General features: G+C 38.7%; 1 protein-coding gene and 1 long non-coding RNA gene across 2 annotated transcripts; one reads left to right on the plus strand and one right to left on the minus strand.

Moving 5' to 3' along the window:
* The first annotated feature begins 2,801 nt into the window (after positions 1 to 2,801).
* Positions 2,802 to 4,680, plus strand: LOC115785293 (uncharacterized). Its single transcript, XR_004020340.1, has 3 exons — positions 2,802 to 2,906; positions 3,778 to 3,861; positions 4,603 to 4,680. It is a non-coding gene; the product is annotated as an uncharacterized LOC115785293 (long non-coding RNA).
* A 5,419-nt stretch (positions 4,681 to 10,099) lies between these two features.
* LOC115784583 (cytochrome c oxidase subunit NDUFA4) lies at positions 10,100 to 11,764 on the minus strand. Its single transcript, XM_030735865.1, has 4 exons — positions 11,601 to 11,764; positions 10,924 to 11,012; positions 10,735 to 10,795; positions 10,100 to 10,382 (listed from the first exon to the last, which is right to left on the minus strand). The coding sequence occupies exons 1-4, from the start codon at positions 11,640 to 11,642 to the stop codon at positions 10,326 to 10,328; spliced, it is 249 nt and encodes an 82-aa protein (XP_030591725.1). The 5' UTR covers positions 11,643 to 11,764; the 3' UTR covers positions 10,100 to 10,325.
* Positions 11,765 to 12,515: the final 751 nt, after the last annotated feature.

A 12,515-nucleotide genomic window follows, 5' to 3' on the forward strand; every position in this document is an offset into this window, starting at 1 on the left:
TGTGTGTGTGTGTGTGTGTGTGTGTGTGCGTGCGTGCGTGCGTGCGCGCAAGCTTAATGTACTGTTTAATGGAGGACATCTTGAAGAGTGATTCACATTTGCATACTTCGTGTTTACAGACAAGTTACCTGAATTAACTCCTGGGTTGTACGCCTCAACCAACCAGTCAAGTTGCAATTTACTTGCATGCCTTTGCAGATTTCACCTTTAAGATTTTGGATATAAAAAAATGCCATCGCTTCATCCTAAGGAGAAACAGGTTTTGTGAAGTCACAGTGACCTTCACCTTTGACTACTTAATTCTAATTAGTTTATCCTTGAGAACAAACGGACTTTTGTGTAAAATGAAATTAAATTCCTTTGAAGCATTCCTGATATTGTGTTTGTGACAGTGGGAAGGGCCGATGGACAACCTTTCTGTAACCATGAAAGCACAAAAGCAGGAGTTAGAAGTTAAGGTAGCAATGCGTTTAGTGTTTAGTGACAAGAGTAGTCAGGAAATAGATGTAAGGAAAGCACAAGAGCAGCATATTTTATATAATAACACGGTAAACTGCAGTTCTACTGCATTTTCTGTTCATCTAGACGTGTAAACAGAAGGTTTCTCTTTGATTTAGCTTAGGGGCAACATAACAACAGGAACTGTGCTAATTGTTTATTAAATGAGTGATGAACTAAGTGCTGTGAAGGTTAAACTGCAAATCATAGGCAAACTTGGATAATGAGCTCTCATTTTAATGAAGATGTGTTTTAATAAGCTGCAGAATTAAAAAATATTGAAAATAAAATGTCAAAATAAACATTTAAAAACATTAACCTGAACTTGCTAAAATAAAGCATATCAAAATTTCAGATTCATTATCTTTAAAAAAATAAATAAATAAAACTTAACAAGAAGTGAAAGAAGGAGAATAAAAGAAAGCTGAAGATTATTTTCATGGTGCTAATGGTTTCACAAATGTTTAAAAAAGTCATCACTTCAGCAAGCTAGTCATTTGTATTTCTGCTCAGTTTTCTTGGATGAACTTTGCTGATCTCAGACATAAAATTAAAATATTCAAGCTAATATTTGAAGAGAGAAAATAAGATGTCCAGTTGTTTCAATTATAACCTGTATACCAGATTATAACTGAAACAGCTTTAAGTGCACATTCACTACACAGAATAGAGGAGGCTTTTAATTGTTTCATGCACAAACTTCGAAACTCACACAAGCACCATGAAGATGCTTTGGTCAGGACTTTCCTAATATGACTGGTGCAAGATTCTCTGCATTCTCCCATGTTTCCGAACGGCCTGACCTTTGGTTTGACCTTATGAAGAAAATTTGCAGCAGCAGCTGCCTTGTGTCTTGCCTCACATTAATTTTCCTCTTTATTTTTTTTTTCTGTGATACCTTTGCAGTGTGGCAGGAAAGGGCTGGATTCAAGGGGTCAAGGGTCAGGAGTGGGAGGGCAAAGATGCAGGTCGGCTTCGCTCTGCAGTTGTGTTCAGCCAGTTTCCTCAGAGATTTCACTGCCACAAAGCAGTTTGAACTCTTCCCCCTTCAGCTGCCTGTCAAAAGTTGGCCCTCAAGAGTGGACTGTTTGGATTATTAGAAAAGCTCCTGAGCCAGTAACATAATAATGGATCAGAATACATGCCTTTATTGGCATTTAATGTACACTCACAGTTTTGGTCCAGATTTAGGTCATTTAGATATCTCAACTTCTGAATGAATTGCTGGGAGATTTTCCAGCTTAACCCTATAATACTAATGTCAGGTGATTTTCACCCACGTGAAAGTGAAGGTGAAGTTGGTGAAGTTGGTAATAATCTGACCAGCTGATTAACACTTAAGTGAATTTTCCTGGCAACTGCTGGATGGACAGCCATGACATCACTTTGTTTTGTGGATAATTTCAAACAACCTACGCAGAGTTGACCAAGTCACAGTTGTGGTCAGAAGTTTACATCCACTCATCATAGGCATGATTATCATGGTAATTTGGGGCTTTTAATGATCTCTTTGAGTTGTTCTTTTTCGAGAGGGGAATGATTACATTGCACACACCTATAATGACTTTGGAAAACAAGAATTGGGTGCACAAGTTTAAATTGATTTTGGATTTCCCCTAATCCACACAGGCACACAAGCTCAAATATATACATACACTCACTTAAATCTTATAATAAGTGGTGCTGAAGTCCTGTTAACTTCTCATTAGTGGTAATAATTGACTACAACTGGTAGCTTGTCTTTGACAGCATAAAAAGGATTTGTTTCACAGCACTCACTGGATTGTCCAATAATCAGGAACAACCCAGGAATCACCAAGGCTCAAGTCTGCCATGAACTGGATACTACTCAGTCGCCAGTGTCACTGTCCACAGTGAAGGGGATTTTTCATCACTTCACTGTGGACTGAAAGGGTGCCGAACAAGGAAGAAGCCCCTGCTCCAAAATTGCCACTTTCTCAAATGACAAGCATGGACAAGCCAAATGTCTTCTGGAGAAATGATTTCTGGTCAGAGGAGACAAAGATTGACAAAGACATGAGGTATTTTTGGAGAAGTAAAGGTCAGGCTTTCAACCCTGCACTCAAAAAAAGGAATTTAGGTTGTCATTACATTAAAAAAATTGTAACATGTTCTTTTAACAAAATAATTTCATGTTTCAAAGGCAAACGTGATAAAATCATGTCAGATAAGCATGAAATTTAACAACCTAACGTTCATGAAATTCAGTCATGTTGAGATAACATGATTCAATGGAGTCAGAATGATCTTGCGCCGAAGAAGGAGCAGCGAGATCACGGGAGATCACGCGAGATCACGCGAGATGACATACCATTTGGTGTGCCCGGGAAATTTCGAATGGCAGTTATCAAGCGAAGAAGGAAGTTGGCTGGCGTGCATCATAAAAGGTAAGATTCAGTCTTTTTTTTTTCTCGTCCGTCTAAATGCAAATGATAATATGTGAATCAAATCATCAGCAGACTTTTAATCATTTTCCGTAAATTTGGTCGCGTAACATGTTTATGTTAGCTAAAGTGACGATAGTTAGCTGGCAATTATTCGTGCTTCTCTACCATTTGCGCCAATGTTTTGCCTGTTCCATGCTTGTATGTGGCACATTATTTTATGTTGTGTAGATTAAATAGGTTAATTATAGGCACAAACAATGCTTCGTTTTAACTCTGCAGCTCCTGGAGCGATGTCGCTCGCGCTCCATTCATTTTTTCCTATAGAACTTGTGTGATGAGGCCACCGTGGCTTCACACAAGTTCCATAGGAAATGAATGGAGCGGGAGCGACGGATTTCCATCATTTGGACAAAACGACCCTTTAACACGAGTGGATCATCGCGTACAAGTTTTTCCACGCCTCCACAGCTCTGTGCTGTGAGCGTGCGTGCGTGTGTTGTGCTCGCTGTGCAGAGGTCAGCTGTTATTTTTTCTTTACGTCAGCTGAAGCCACCGTTAGCAGCCATCGTTCAGTGTTGGTCTTGTGCGAAATTCTGTTCCCGTGTGAAAATCTGTTCCCCCTGTGTTGGGAGCACGCACTGCAGCCAGAGAGGCGGATCGAACTGTCTTCAGCAAACCTCATTTGGTATTTTCCCCAGTGATTTATGTACAACCTTCCCTACCACCCCTAACGTGCCCTATATTTCCAGTTGTTATTATCATGTTGGATTCCAGAGACCTATACCAAAAGTTTGAATACATGTATAGATGCACCTCTGCTCAGGATGAATTAAATATTTTAATGGTTGAAAATTTATCTGATCTCTTTCAGAACATCACTTGTCTGTTGTTCATCTGCATGAGTACCAGTGAAGGGGGTCATCGGCCATCAAGTTTTTGATTTCAGTGGTTAATAGTAAGTTTTACCAGATCTGAAGTGACTGATTCTAATGTTGGAGTGCTTATAAAGCTAAACCTGCATGTGAAGAAGCCAAAAAAAGCAGAAGTAAATTACTGCCCCAGCTATCCAGCCGGTGAAACAGCAGAGACACTGGAAGAGTTGAGAGTGACGCTCCTCTCAGAAGTAAAAAAGAGAAACAATCATCAGAAGTTGGCAGAAATGATGGACAAGACCTTTGCACTCAGAAGGCAAGAATGTATTTGGAGAGGCCCCCATGATAGCAACAAGGTGGCGAGCTCTCTTCCATGTTTGTGACATAAGTGGATGAATGCATAAAAGAACAAGCCCCACTGCATGCAATGTGTCACAATACATATTGGCAGACTCCGAGAAGTTACTCATACTGATGTGGATTTACTGAAGGCCTGAAACTGTAGCCTAAGGCTACATTCACACTGCAGCCTGAAGTGACCCAAATCTTTTTTTTTTTTTTTTTGCCCTTATGTGACCTGTATCTGATCTTTTCATGTCAGTCTGAACAACATTGGATTTCACAAAAAAATCGGAAATGAGCATTAAGGCCTGCACTGTGAATGTAGCTTTAGTTGGCCTTCTGACAAAGAAAGTTCATGTATAGATAAATACATTTATTATGCATTTACATTTCTTAAACAGAACTGCTATCTCAAACGTTTACCGAAGGGGACGGTACAGTGCCAAACTAAGTTTTGTCTACTTCTTTGTTTTTTTTTGTAGGTGAGTGCAGAGTTCGAGAGAATCACAACAATCCATTTGCAGTCAACATTCTTCTCCAGGCTTGATGTTCAATCTGCACACCTAATGAAGGCGTATGCCAAGAAAGGAGGCGTTCAAGGGAGAAAAATCAAGACCATCCTGGCACCCATAACCCAGGTATGATACCAGTGTAAAAGTGACATTACTGAAAACTTGTCTATTGTAGAAATGACTTTGAGCACCACATCCTTTGTTAAACTAGAAGGATGTAAACTGTTTTGGAGTGGTCTATTTTTCACATATTTCAGGCATAAATATTTCTTAGATGACATCTTCAACTAGGTGGTAAAATAAAATGTTAAAATAATTCATTTTAATCATGGCGTGATGAAAGGAAAACACAAAGTAGTAAAAATAGTTAAGTAATAGATTCTTAAAGATCTTTTAAACAGACTATCCCTGATCAAACAATCTAAGCTGTATAAAATGTTAGCCACTGATCACTTTTATATTATGACTTCCTTTGAATTTAGTTAAGTTTCCAAGTGTGTGAACCTACACTGCTGGATTGTTGAAATTGTGTTTTCACTGCTTTCTTCTTTTTCTGATCTGCATATTAAGAATGAAACTATTGAAGTCAGAAGAGAATACATCCTCAAAGGTCTCTGCATGTACCTGAATGAAGACCCAGAGAAGCTGGTGAAGGAATACCTGGTATGTTAATTTACCTATGTGTTTATGATAGGGATGATCAGAGTTGGAGTTAATTGGGCTTCCTGTGTATTCCCTATTAGATTTAAAATTATGTTAAGAGAAGGTCATTAAAACTCTTCTTTTTCTTCTTTCTCTTGGTTAAATTTTTGGTTAAGTTTCCAATTTATTTATAATGCACATTTAAAAATAACAAAAATTTGACCAGACATTTAAAAACATGCACCATACTTTGGCACAATCGCAAACTGCCCTTACCTACTAGACATTTACAACCCATTGTTACTCTAAATTGAATCACTTGCTGTTGTTGAGGGTCACTTGAAGAAGGGGGAAGGTATAAGCACTGACTTGTGGGACGTCTTTACTAGGGCTGGGTGATATATCGAGTTTTTAAGAAATCTCGATATATATTTTTATATGCGATATAAGATGAGACAATATCATTTATATCGATATAGTCATGTTACAGTCATACTTGTTTGTCTCTGAAAAACTTCACACTGCCTCGCCTTTCTCCCTCACAGCTTCACCCATAAATAATGCAGGAAGCGACAGCATGGCAGTGTTGCCAACTTAGCGAATTTGTCACTAGATTCAGTGGCTTTTCAGACCCCGCTGGTGACGTTTTTTTTTTTTAACCAAAAATCAACTCGCGACCAATGTAGCGACTTTTCCCGGTGATGTCGCTGATTTTTGGAGAGTTTTGGAAACCTGAAATCCTCCGCTGTCGCTGTGTTTTGTGTACATACAGCCTTCATACTGTGTCCGTTTATATGCTTTGGCATTGCCTGGACCCCCAAGAGTCCCTGGCCATACCACAACTAGATAGCATAATTTGGTTTGTACTGTAAGTCATGTGACCTTAAAAGCGGAGGTGGGTCTTTTTTGTGTGCATGCATTGTCATGGCATTTACTCCATCATGGGAACAAGACAGGTTCTGCACATGGAAGATGTTTGGTTTGTATACAGAGTTGCTATGGAGGGCTTTGTACTCGCCCATAAGTATGACTGGTTTGGAATGACAGGCAATGTGGCAGACCCTCCAAGCAAACTTGCAAATTGAGGGTGACTGGCCATGGAATACTGGGAGTGTTTGGGATTCACCCTCTGTCCTTGTCTTTCTGACAATAACAAACACACATACCCTACTTTAGCTCCTAGTTTTTCCTGTAATGAGACAATATACCTTTTCCAAATTGGAAAATCTAACGCTGGACTCACGATTACCACAGACAGGCCTATGGTGGAGCTTAGTTGTTGGAAGTATTTCACCATGACTTAGTCAAATTTTTATGTTAATTGGTTATTTGATTACATGTGTTTTGTTATGAATATGGATTAGGGTAGTGAAAGCTGTTTTACATACTGTAAAGATTGTGTACTGTAAATATGAATGCAGTGCAAATCAATTTAAGAAATCTTTATTCTTTTTTGCAGGAAGTCAATGAAGGTGCTCAAACGGCCATAGCAGAGACTGCGTTTGAAATCTTTGTCCTTCAAGCAGAAGGTGCAGAGCCTGGTGATGACCCCATGGATGTTGGGAGTGGAAGTGATGAGTAACTTGGACAGTGTATCTTTTGCTGTAGAGATGTTTCTGGGTCTTGTCTATGTGCTAAGAGAGGCAAGAGAGTTTATTCCTTGTTTAGTAGTCAGCAAGCATCTGCACTGCCCATGTAAAAGTAAATGCATTACATTTTTGGAAATACATTTTTGGAAATACAATTCTATTGTATTTTTTCTAATTTGTTGTGTATTCTTTCCACCCTTTAAACCAGTACTGTTAAAACACTTAATTTATTAACACTAAAAAACTATTCTTTAAGGTAACGTAATTCAATCATGGAAAGTATTTCCACAAGATTAAATTGCTTTCTTTCAGCATAAAGCAAATTTGTTAGGCTAACTTAATTTCCATGAATTGGATCAACTTAATTAAGTAGTGTAGTTATACCACTGTAAAATAAGTTGAATTCAACTAAATTTGAATTAATCTGAAACAAGTAAATTCATTTAGTTGGTCCAAAACATTACAAATTAGTTGGGCTGGCTCTATTAAATTAAATTGGGCCCAACTATAGTAAATAGGTTGAATCAACCTTAATAAATTAAGTTGAACCAACACAGGTGCTTTAAATTGGAGCAACAGAATTACATAATGCTGAAAAAAAGTAAAGTAATCATGTGGAAATCTTTTCCATGATTTTTTTATGTTAATCCAAAGAGTTATTTTTTTGAGTGTGTAGAACACTGTACCAGCTGTCAAGCATGGTGGCAGTATCATCATGCTCTGGGCTAATTTCTTTGAACTGTTCTGTTGAAAAAAAAAAGAACTGGGTGCACAACTTTGAAACCCAAATTGTCATGCTTAGATGAGAGGAAATTAGTTAGGATGTTCAGAAACAACCGAGGTATCAGCTTGGCTCAAGCCTGCCATGAACTGGGAACTGGTGGAACACTGGTGTCACTGTCCACAATGAAGCACATTTTACATCACCATGGACTGAAAGCGTGCCAACCAAGAAAGAAGCCCCTGCTCCACAACTGATATCTTCAAGCATAACTGAAATTTGCAGCTACCAATGTGGACAGCCAAATGTCTTCTGGGGAAAGTTTTATGGTCAGATGAGACAATGGTTGGACTTTTTGGCCACAATGACAAGAGATATATTTGCAGGTGTAAGGGTCAGGCTTTCAAACCTAAGGACACTGTACTAGCTGTCAAGCATAGTGATAGTAGCATCATTCTCTGAGCTGTTTTTTTTTCTGCCAGTGCTACTGGCGCCTTGCACAATGTGGATGGAATAATGAAGAAGAAGGACTACCCCCAAATTCTTCAACTTCACCTCAAATCAGCAGACAGTTGAAACTTGGACACGGTTTGGCATTCCAACAGGACAATGATCCCAGACACACATCAGAACTGGTTCTGGATTAGATAAAGCAGGCTAACATTAAACTTCTGTAATGGCCTTCCCAAAGTCCGATCTCAACAAGCTTGAAAATTTGTGGATTATGCAAAAAAGTCGGTCTGTGCCAGGAAACCAACCAATTTAAATGAACTTTACAATTCTGCCAAGAAGAGTGTTCAAATATTAATGAATTCTGAAGTAATGCAGAAGCTTCCTGACGGCTTCCAAAAGCATCTGGTTGAGATGCAACTTGCTAAGAGATATTTAACCACATATGGATATGTATGTATATATTTGAGCCTGAGCCTTAGAGAAGATCCAAAACAAATTCAAACTTGTGCACCCAGTTCTTGTTTTTTTAGTCATTAAACATGTAAGCTGTACAATCATTCCATCCATCCATTTTCTTCTATCCTTTTCAGGGTTGTGGGGGAACTATGCTCTATCCCAGCTATCACAGGGTAAGAGGCAGGATACACCCTGGACTGGTCACCACAGGGCCAACACAGAGAGGTAACCATTCACACATTCACATTTGGGCAATTCAAAATCAACAATTAACTTAACCCCACTAAATGCACCATGCTGCAAAATCATTAAGAGCCCAAAATTAAGTGTGGCATTCATGCCCGAGTGTATAAAAACTTCAACCACATTGTGTGTATGCTGAACATTTACCTGAAAGTAGCAGAGAGCTGCAGCATGTTGATTCAAACTTACAGCAATCTTCAATTTTATGGATTTATTCTTCAAAAACAGCAAAGTCGATGTACAAAATATTTGAAAGGCCTAAAAAATGTAAACATTTTAAGGGTTAGAAACTTGTATAAATATCAGTTACACAAGAAGTCTAAAGCTCAATTTCCTTTTGTTTTACAGCAGTGATATTTCATCATTAATTCACAACCAAAATACTTGTATGTCCATACACATCAGTAGGACTATAAAATAAGGGAGTTTTCTTGATCTCTGAGTGATTTCATCTTTTCTCTTCTCTAACAATTCAACTACTGCTGTTCACAAAGTACACCACTTGCTTCCATGCTGCCTCATGTCACCCTTTAAAATACGTTTCATTTCCACTAATAAGAACCTATTTGGAGTGAGTGTTGGCAGCATAAATATACTTAAAACAATTCAGATTAAAAGCTGAAATTGTGTTACACGGTATAGCACAGCCACCAAGGTGAAAACTGGGAGATGCTTATGTGTACAACACTACAGAGGGAGGGTGAAGACTAACATGGGCTTCTATTCAAATATGAAAGCGTCCTTGACATTTTCCACACTGCATTGGCTGCTCATCCTTGTCGCGTTTCTCCAAGCTGCAGATGGAAAAGCACGACCTGTTGACATTTACAAACTTCTCTGGCTGAGAGAAATGGCATTCTATAAGGAGAAATACCTCCAAATATTCCACTGCCAACTTGTTTCTTCAGCTTTGTGTGTGTAACATGAACATATTGCTTTAAACCACCAGCAAGTCCAGCTTTGCAGGGAGGAACTAATGTGTCACTCTTCAGCTCATCTTTTAGCTACTTCTTCTGGACTGAAACAGAGGTTCAAATACTGACAGGGCTTCATATGAACCATCATATCAATAAGGGATTGGTATGCATCCAAAAATAGTGTGGCATATAATTTACCATTAACCAGTTTAAAGCAGGACAAACCTGAAATGAGGTGAAAGCAAAGCAGGTATAGCACCAGCAAAGCACCAGCAGAGAATGACAAATGTAAATAACCGGACACTGGTCTGAAAAGTGATGCAGTATGTATGCATAATACGCACTGGAAAGTGATAATGCAAATTAAAACCTGACAAGCATACAGCTAGGCAACAATGTGAAGAAAGAAAAAAAAAAAAAAAAAAAAAAAAAAGACAGAAAATGTCTTTTCACTGTATAGAGGAGAAAGCCTCCTTTACTTTATTGACAAGATGGTGCAAATGATAAAATCAGTTTCAAAAAGCCAATGAGATGCAAAATGAGGACACTTAAATATCTAACATCTGTGCGGGTTTAGCCTCTGCATCCATAAGATTCCTGGTGAAACAAACACAACGGGGTGGTTTGTGCAGATCTGCCGATCTTTGTGCTTTGTGGTCCAGCTGTTGATGTTTAGAAATCAGGACGGTCTTTCTTCAGCTTGCTGTAGTCCATGTTGACTGTGAAAAACTGAGGGGACAAAATAATCTTAGGCCTAATCCAAAGTCAGTGATTTTGCAGAAAAATGCATTAACCACCATAAATGAGTTTGGGTCACTCCCGCACCCTAACACTTTCATGAATGCCTCAACCTAAAGTAGTTAATGACTTAATAGGATTTGTTACTACAGGTCAGTGTTAACAAGATTGTCATTTGATTAATCCAGCTAAAAAGGAATTATCCCTGGATCAGCAACACCCCTGCTAAAGATCCACAATATGATCCAGGAGTAAGACAACCCACACACTGCTAAAAACTTTCACGTAAATAATAATAATAATAATAATCAGGACAAGACCATTAACCTTACGTGATACGCACCTTGTACTGATCATTTGGGCCAAGTTTGTTCCAGGGCTCTGGATTATTCTTACGATCCCAGCTGCAGAAAAAGAGTACACATTAACTCGTCTGTACTTGCCAACTTTCTTGGAATTTCACTTGTTTGCAAATCTAATTAATGCAAATGAGAAAAAAATAGATTTTAAATGAATAAAAGACAAGACTCACCAGACATCAGGGTTTTTCAGGCCCAGACGGGCGAGGTACAACAGGGACATGGTTGCCCCTCCACCGATGAAGATGAAAAGGGGGATCAGCTGTAAGAGAAAGAAAGATAAGTAATCTTATCAGCTAAGAGAGGCTTAAATCTCTCAAGAGAATGAGGCCAGCTACACGTTTACACTGAAATCACCGTCCTGCTCACGTAGGCAGCCTCTGAAATGATATGTGAATAAAACACGAGCTCAAATTATCTCCGTTTGTCAACTTTAACTACCATAACTACATTCCGTTGTCCAAAAGATAATGTGGGAAAGAATGTGGGATCTATTAATAGTTTACAATGACTTGTTAACCCCAGCAGCTAAGTAAGGGGGAGCAGCCATTTACAACACACCAAACGCTCTTCGTGGTTAATAATCAACAACCCACAAGTCGTGACCTTATTTCACTGAAAGACTTCAGCTGCTAAAAGTCTCAGTCTCTTAATCACCAAAATACACCGAAATACAAGTTTAAAAAGATCAAATAAACCCTGCTACATATTTTGGTCTCAAAGTCAGTGCGGTCAAACTCAGAGCTTACTGAAGCTAACACTGCTAACTAGCAGCTTAGCCTAGTGACCAGGTTTAAAAAAAGATCACCAAAAATTAGGTTTTACCCCAACACAGTCGGAATATACTTACAGCCGGATGGTTTCTCAGTTGTTTTCGAACTATGGCGAGCATTGTAGCGCTCTAAATGTGCCTACTTATCCGAGTTTGTGCCGAAATAAAAGGATTAAGAAAAGTCCTGCCAGAACGGAGCGCAATTTAATCTGCGAGGAAGGGCGGAGGAAGGGTCGAGAAGGCACCAATAGGATGCTCATATACTGCCTGATCCACCGTGGCAAAAATACACGATTGATTATTACTATGTTTATTATATAGAGCAGTAATTTTATTACTGCATATAATAAAGGCCGAATAATTTTGCATGGTTTAATTAATGAGATGTTATGTTGCTTGAGGTTTAATTTCAACGCGACATTTTAATCTGGCAAAATTAAAGTGGTTTTAAAAGCCCCAACCATCACTTACGTCTACCCACAACAAATATTTCTCATTTATGCTATGAGTGCCCATTTATGCTATACTATGCTGTGAGTTTAGTTGAGGTTTATCATTTCAGATATATATACAAGTACAAATTGAAACGAAAGGGACCAGCGGTGATGCATAGATGAAAAAGTGCAAGACAGATACAGTACACAGTGCAGATACACACTACAATACACACTCTTTGACACACTCTCCCGTTCATATGAATGGGTGAGTGTATCCAAACTTTTGACTGGTACTGTGCATATATATATATATATATATATATATATATATATATATATATATATATATATATATATGAATGTGGAGAAGTCATGGAGAACATTGTGCTGCCTGTGACATCATTCAGGATGACTGGTGGTGGGTCAGTGATGGTCTGGGGGCATATCCATAGAGGGATGCATAGACTTCTACAGGTTAGGCAACGGCACCCTGACTGCCATTAGAGATCGGAATGAAATCCTTAGACCAGTGGTTCTCAAATCCAGGCCTCGTGGC

Source organism: Archocentrus centrarchus, chromosome 8 (genome assembly GCF_007364275.1).
Source record: "Archocentrus centrarchus isolate MPI-CPG fArcCen1 chromosome 8, fArcCen1, whole genome shotgun sequence".
In the NCBI taxonomy this organism is placed as follows: Eukaryota; Metazoa; Chordata; class Actinopteri; order Cichliformes; family Cichlidae; genus Archocentrus; species Archocentrus centrarchus.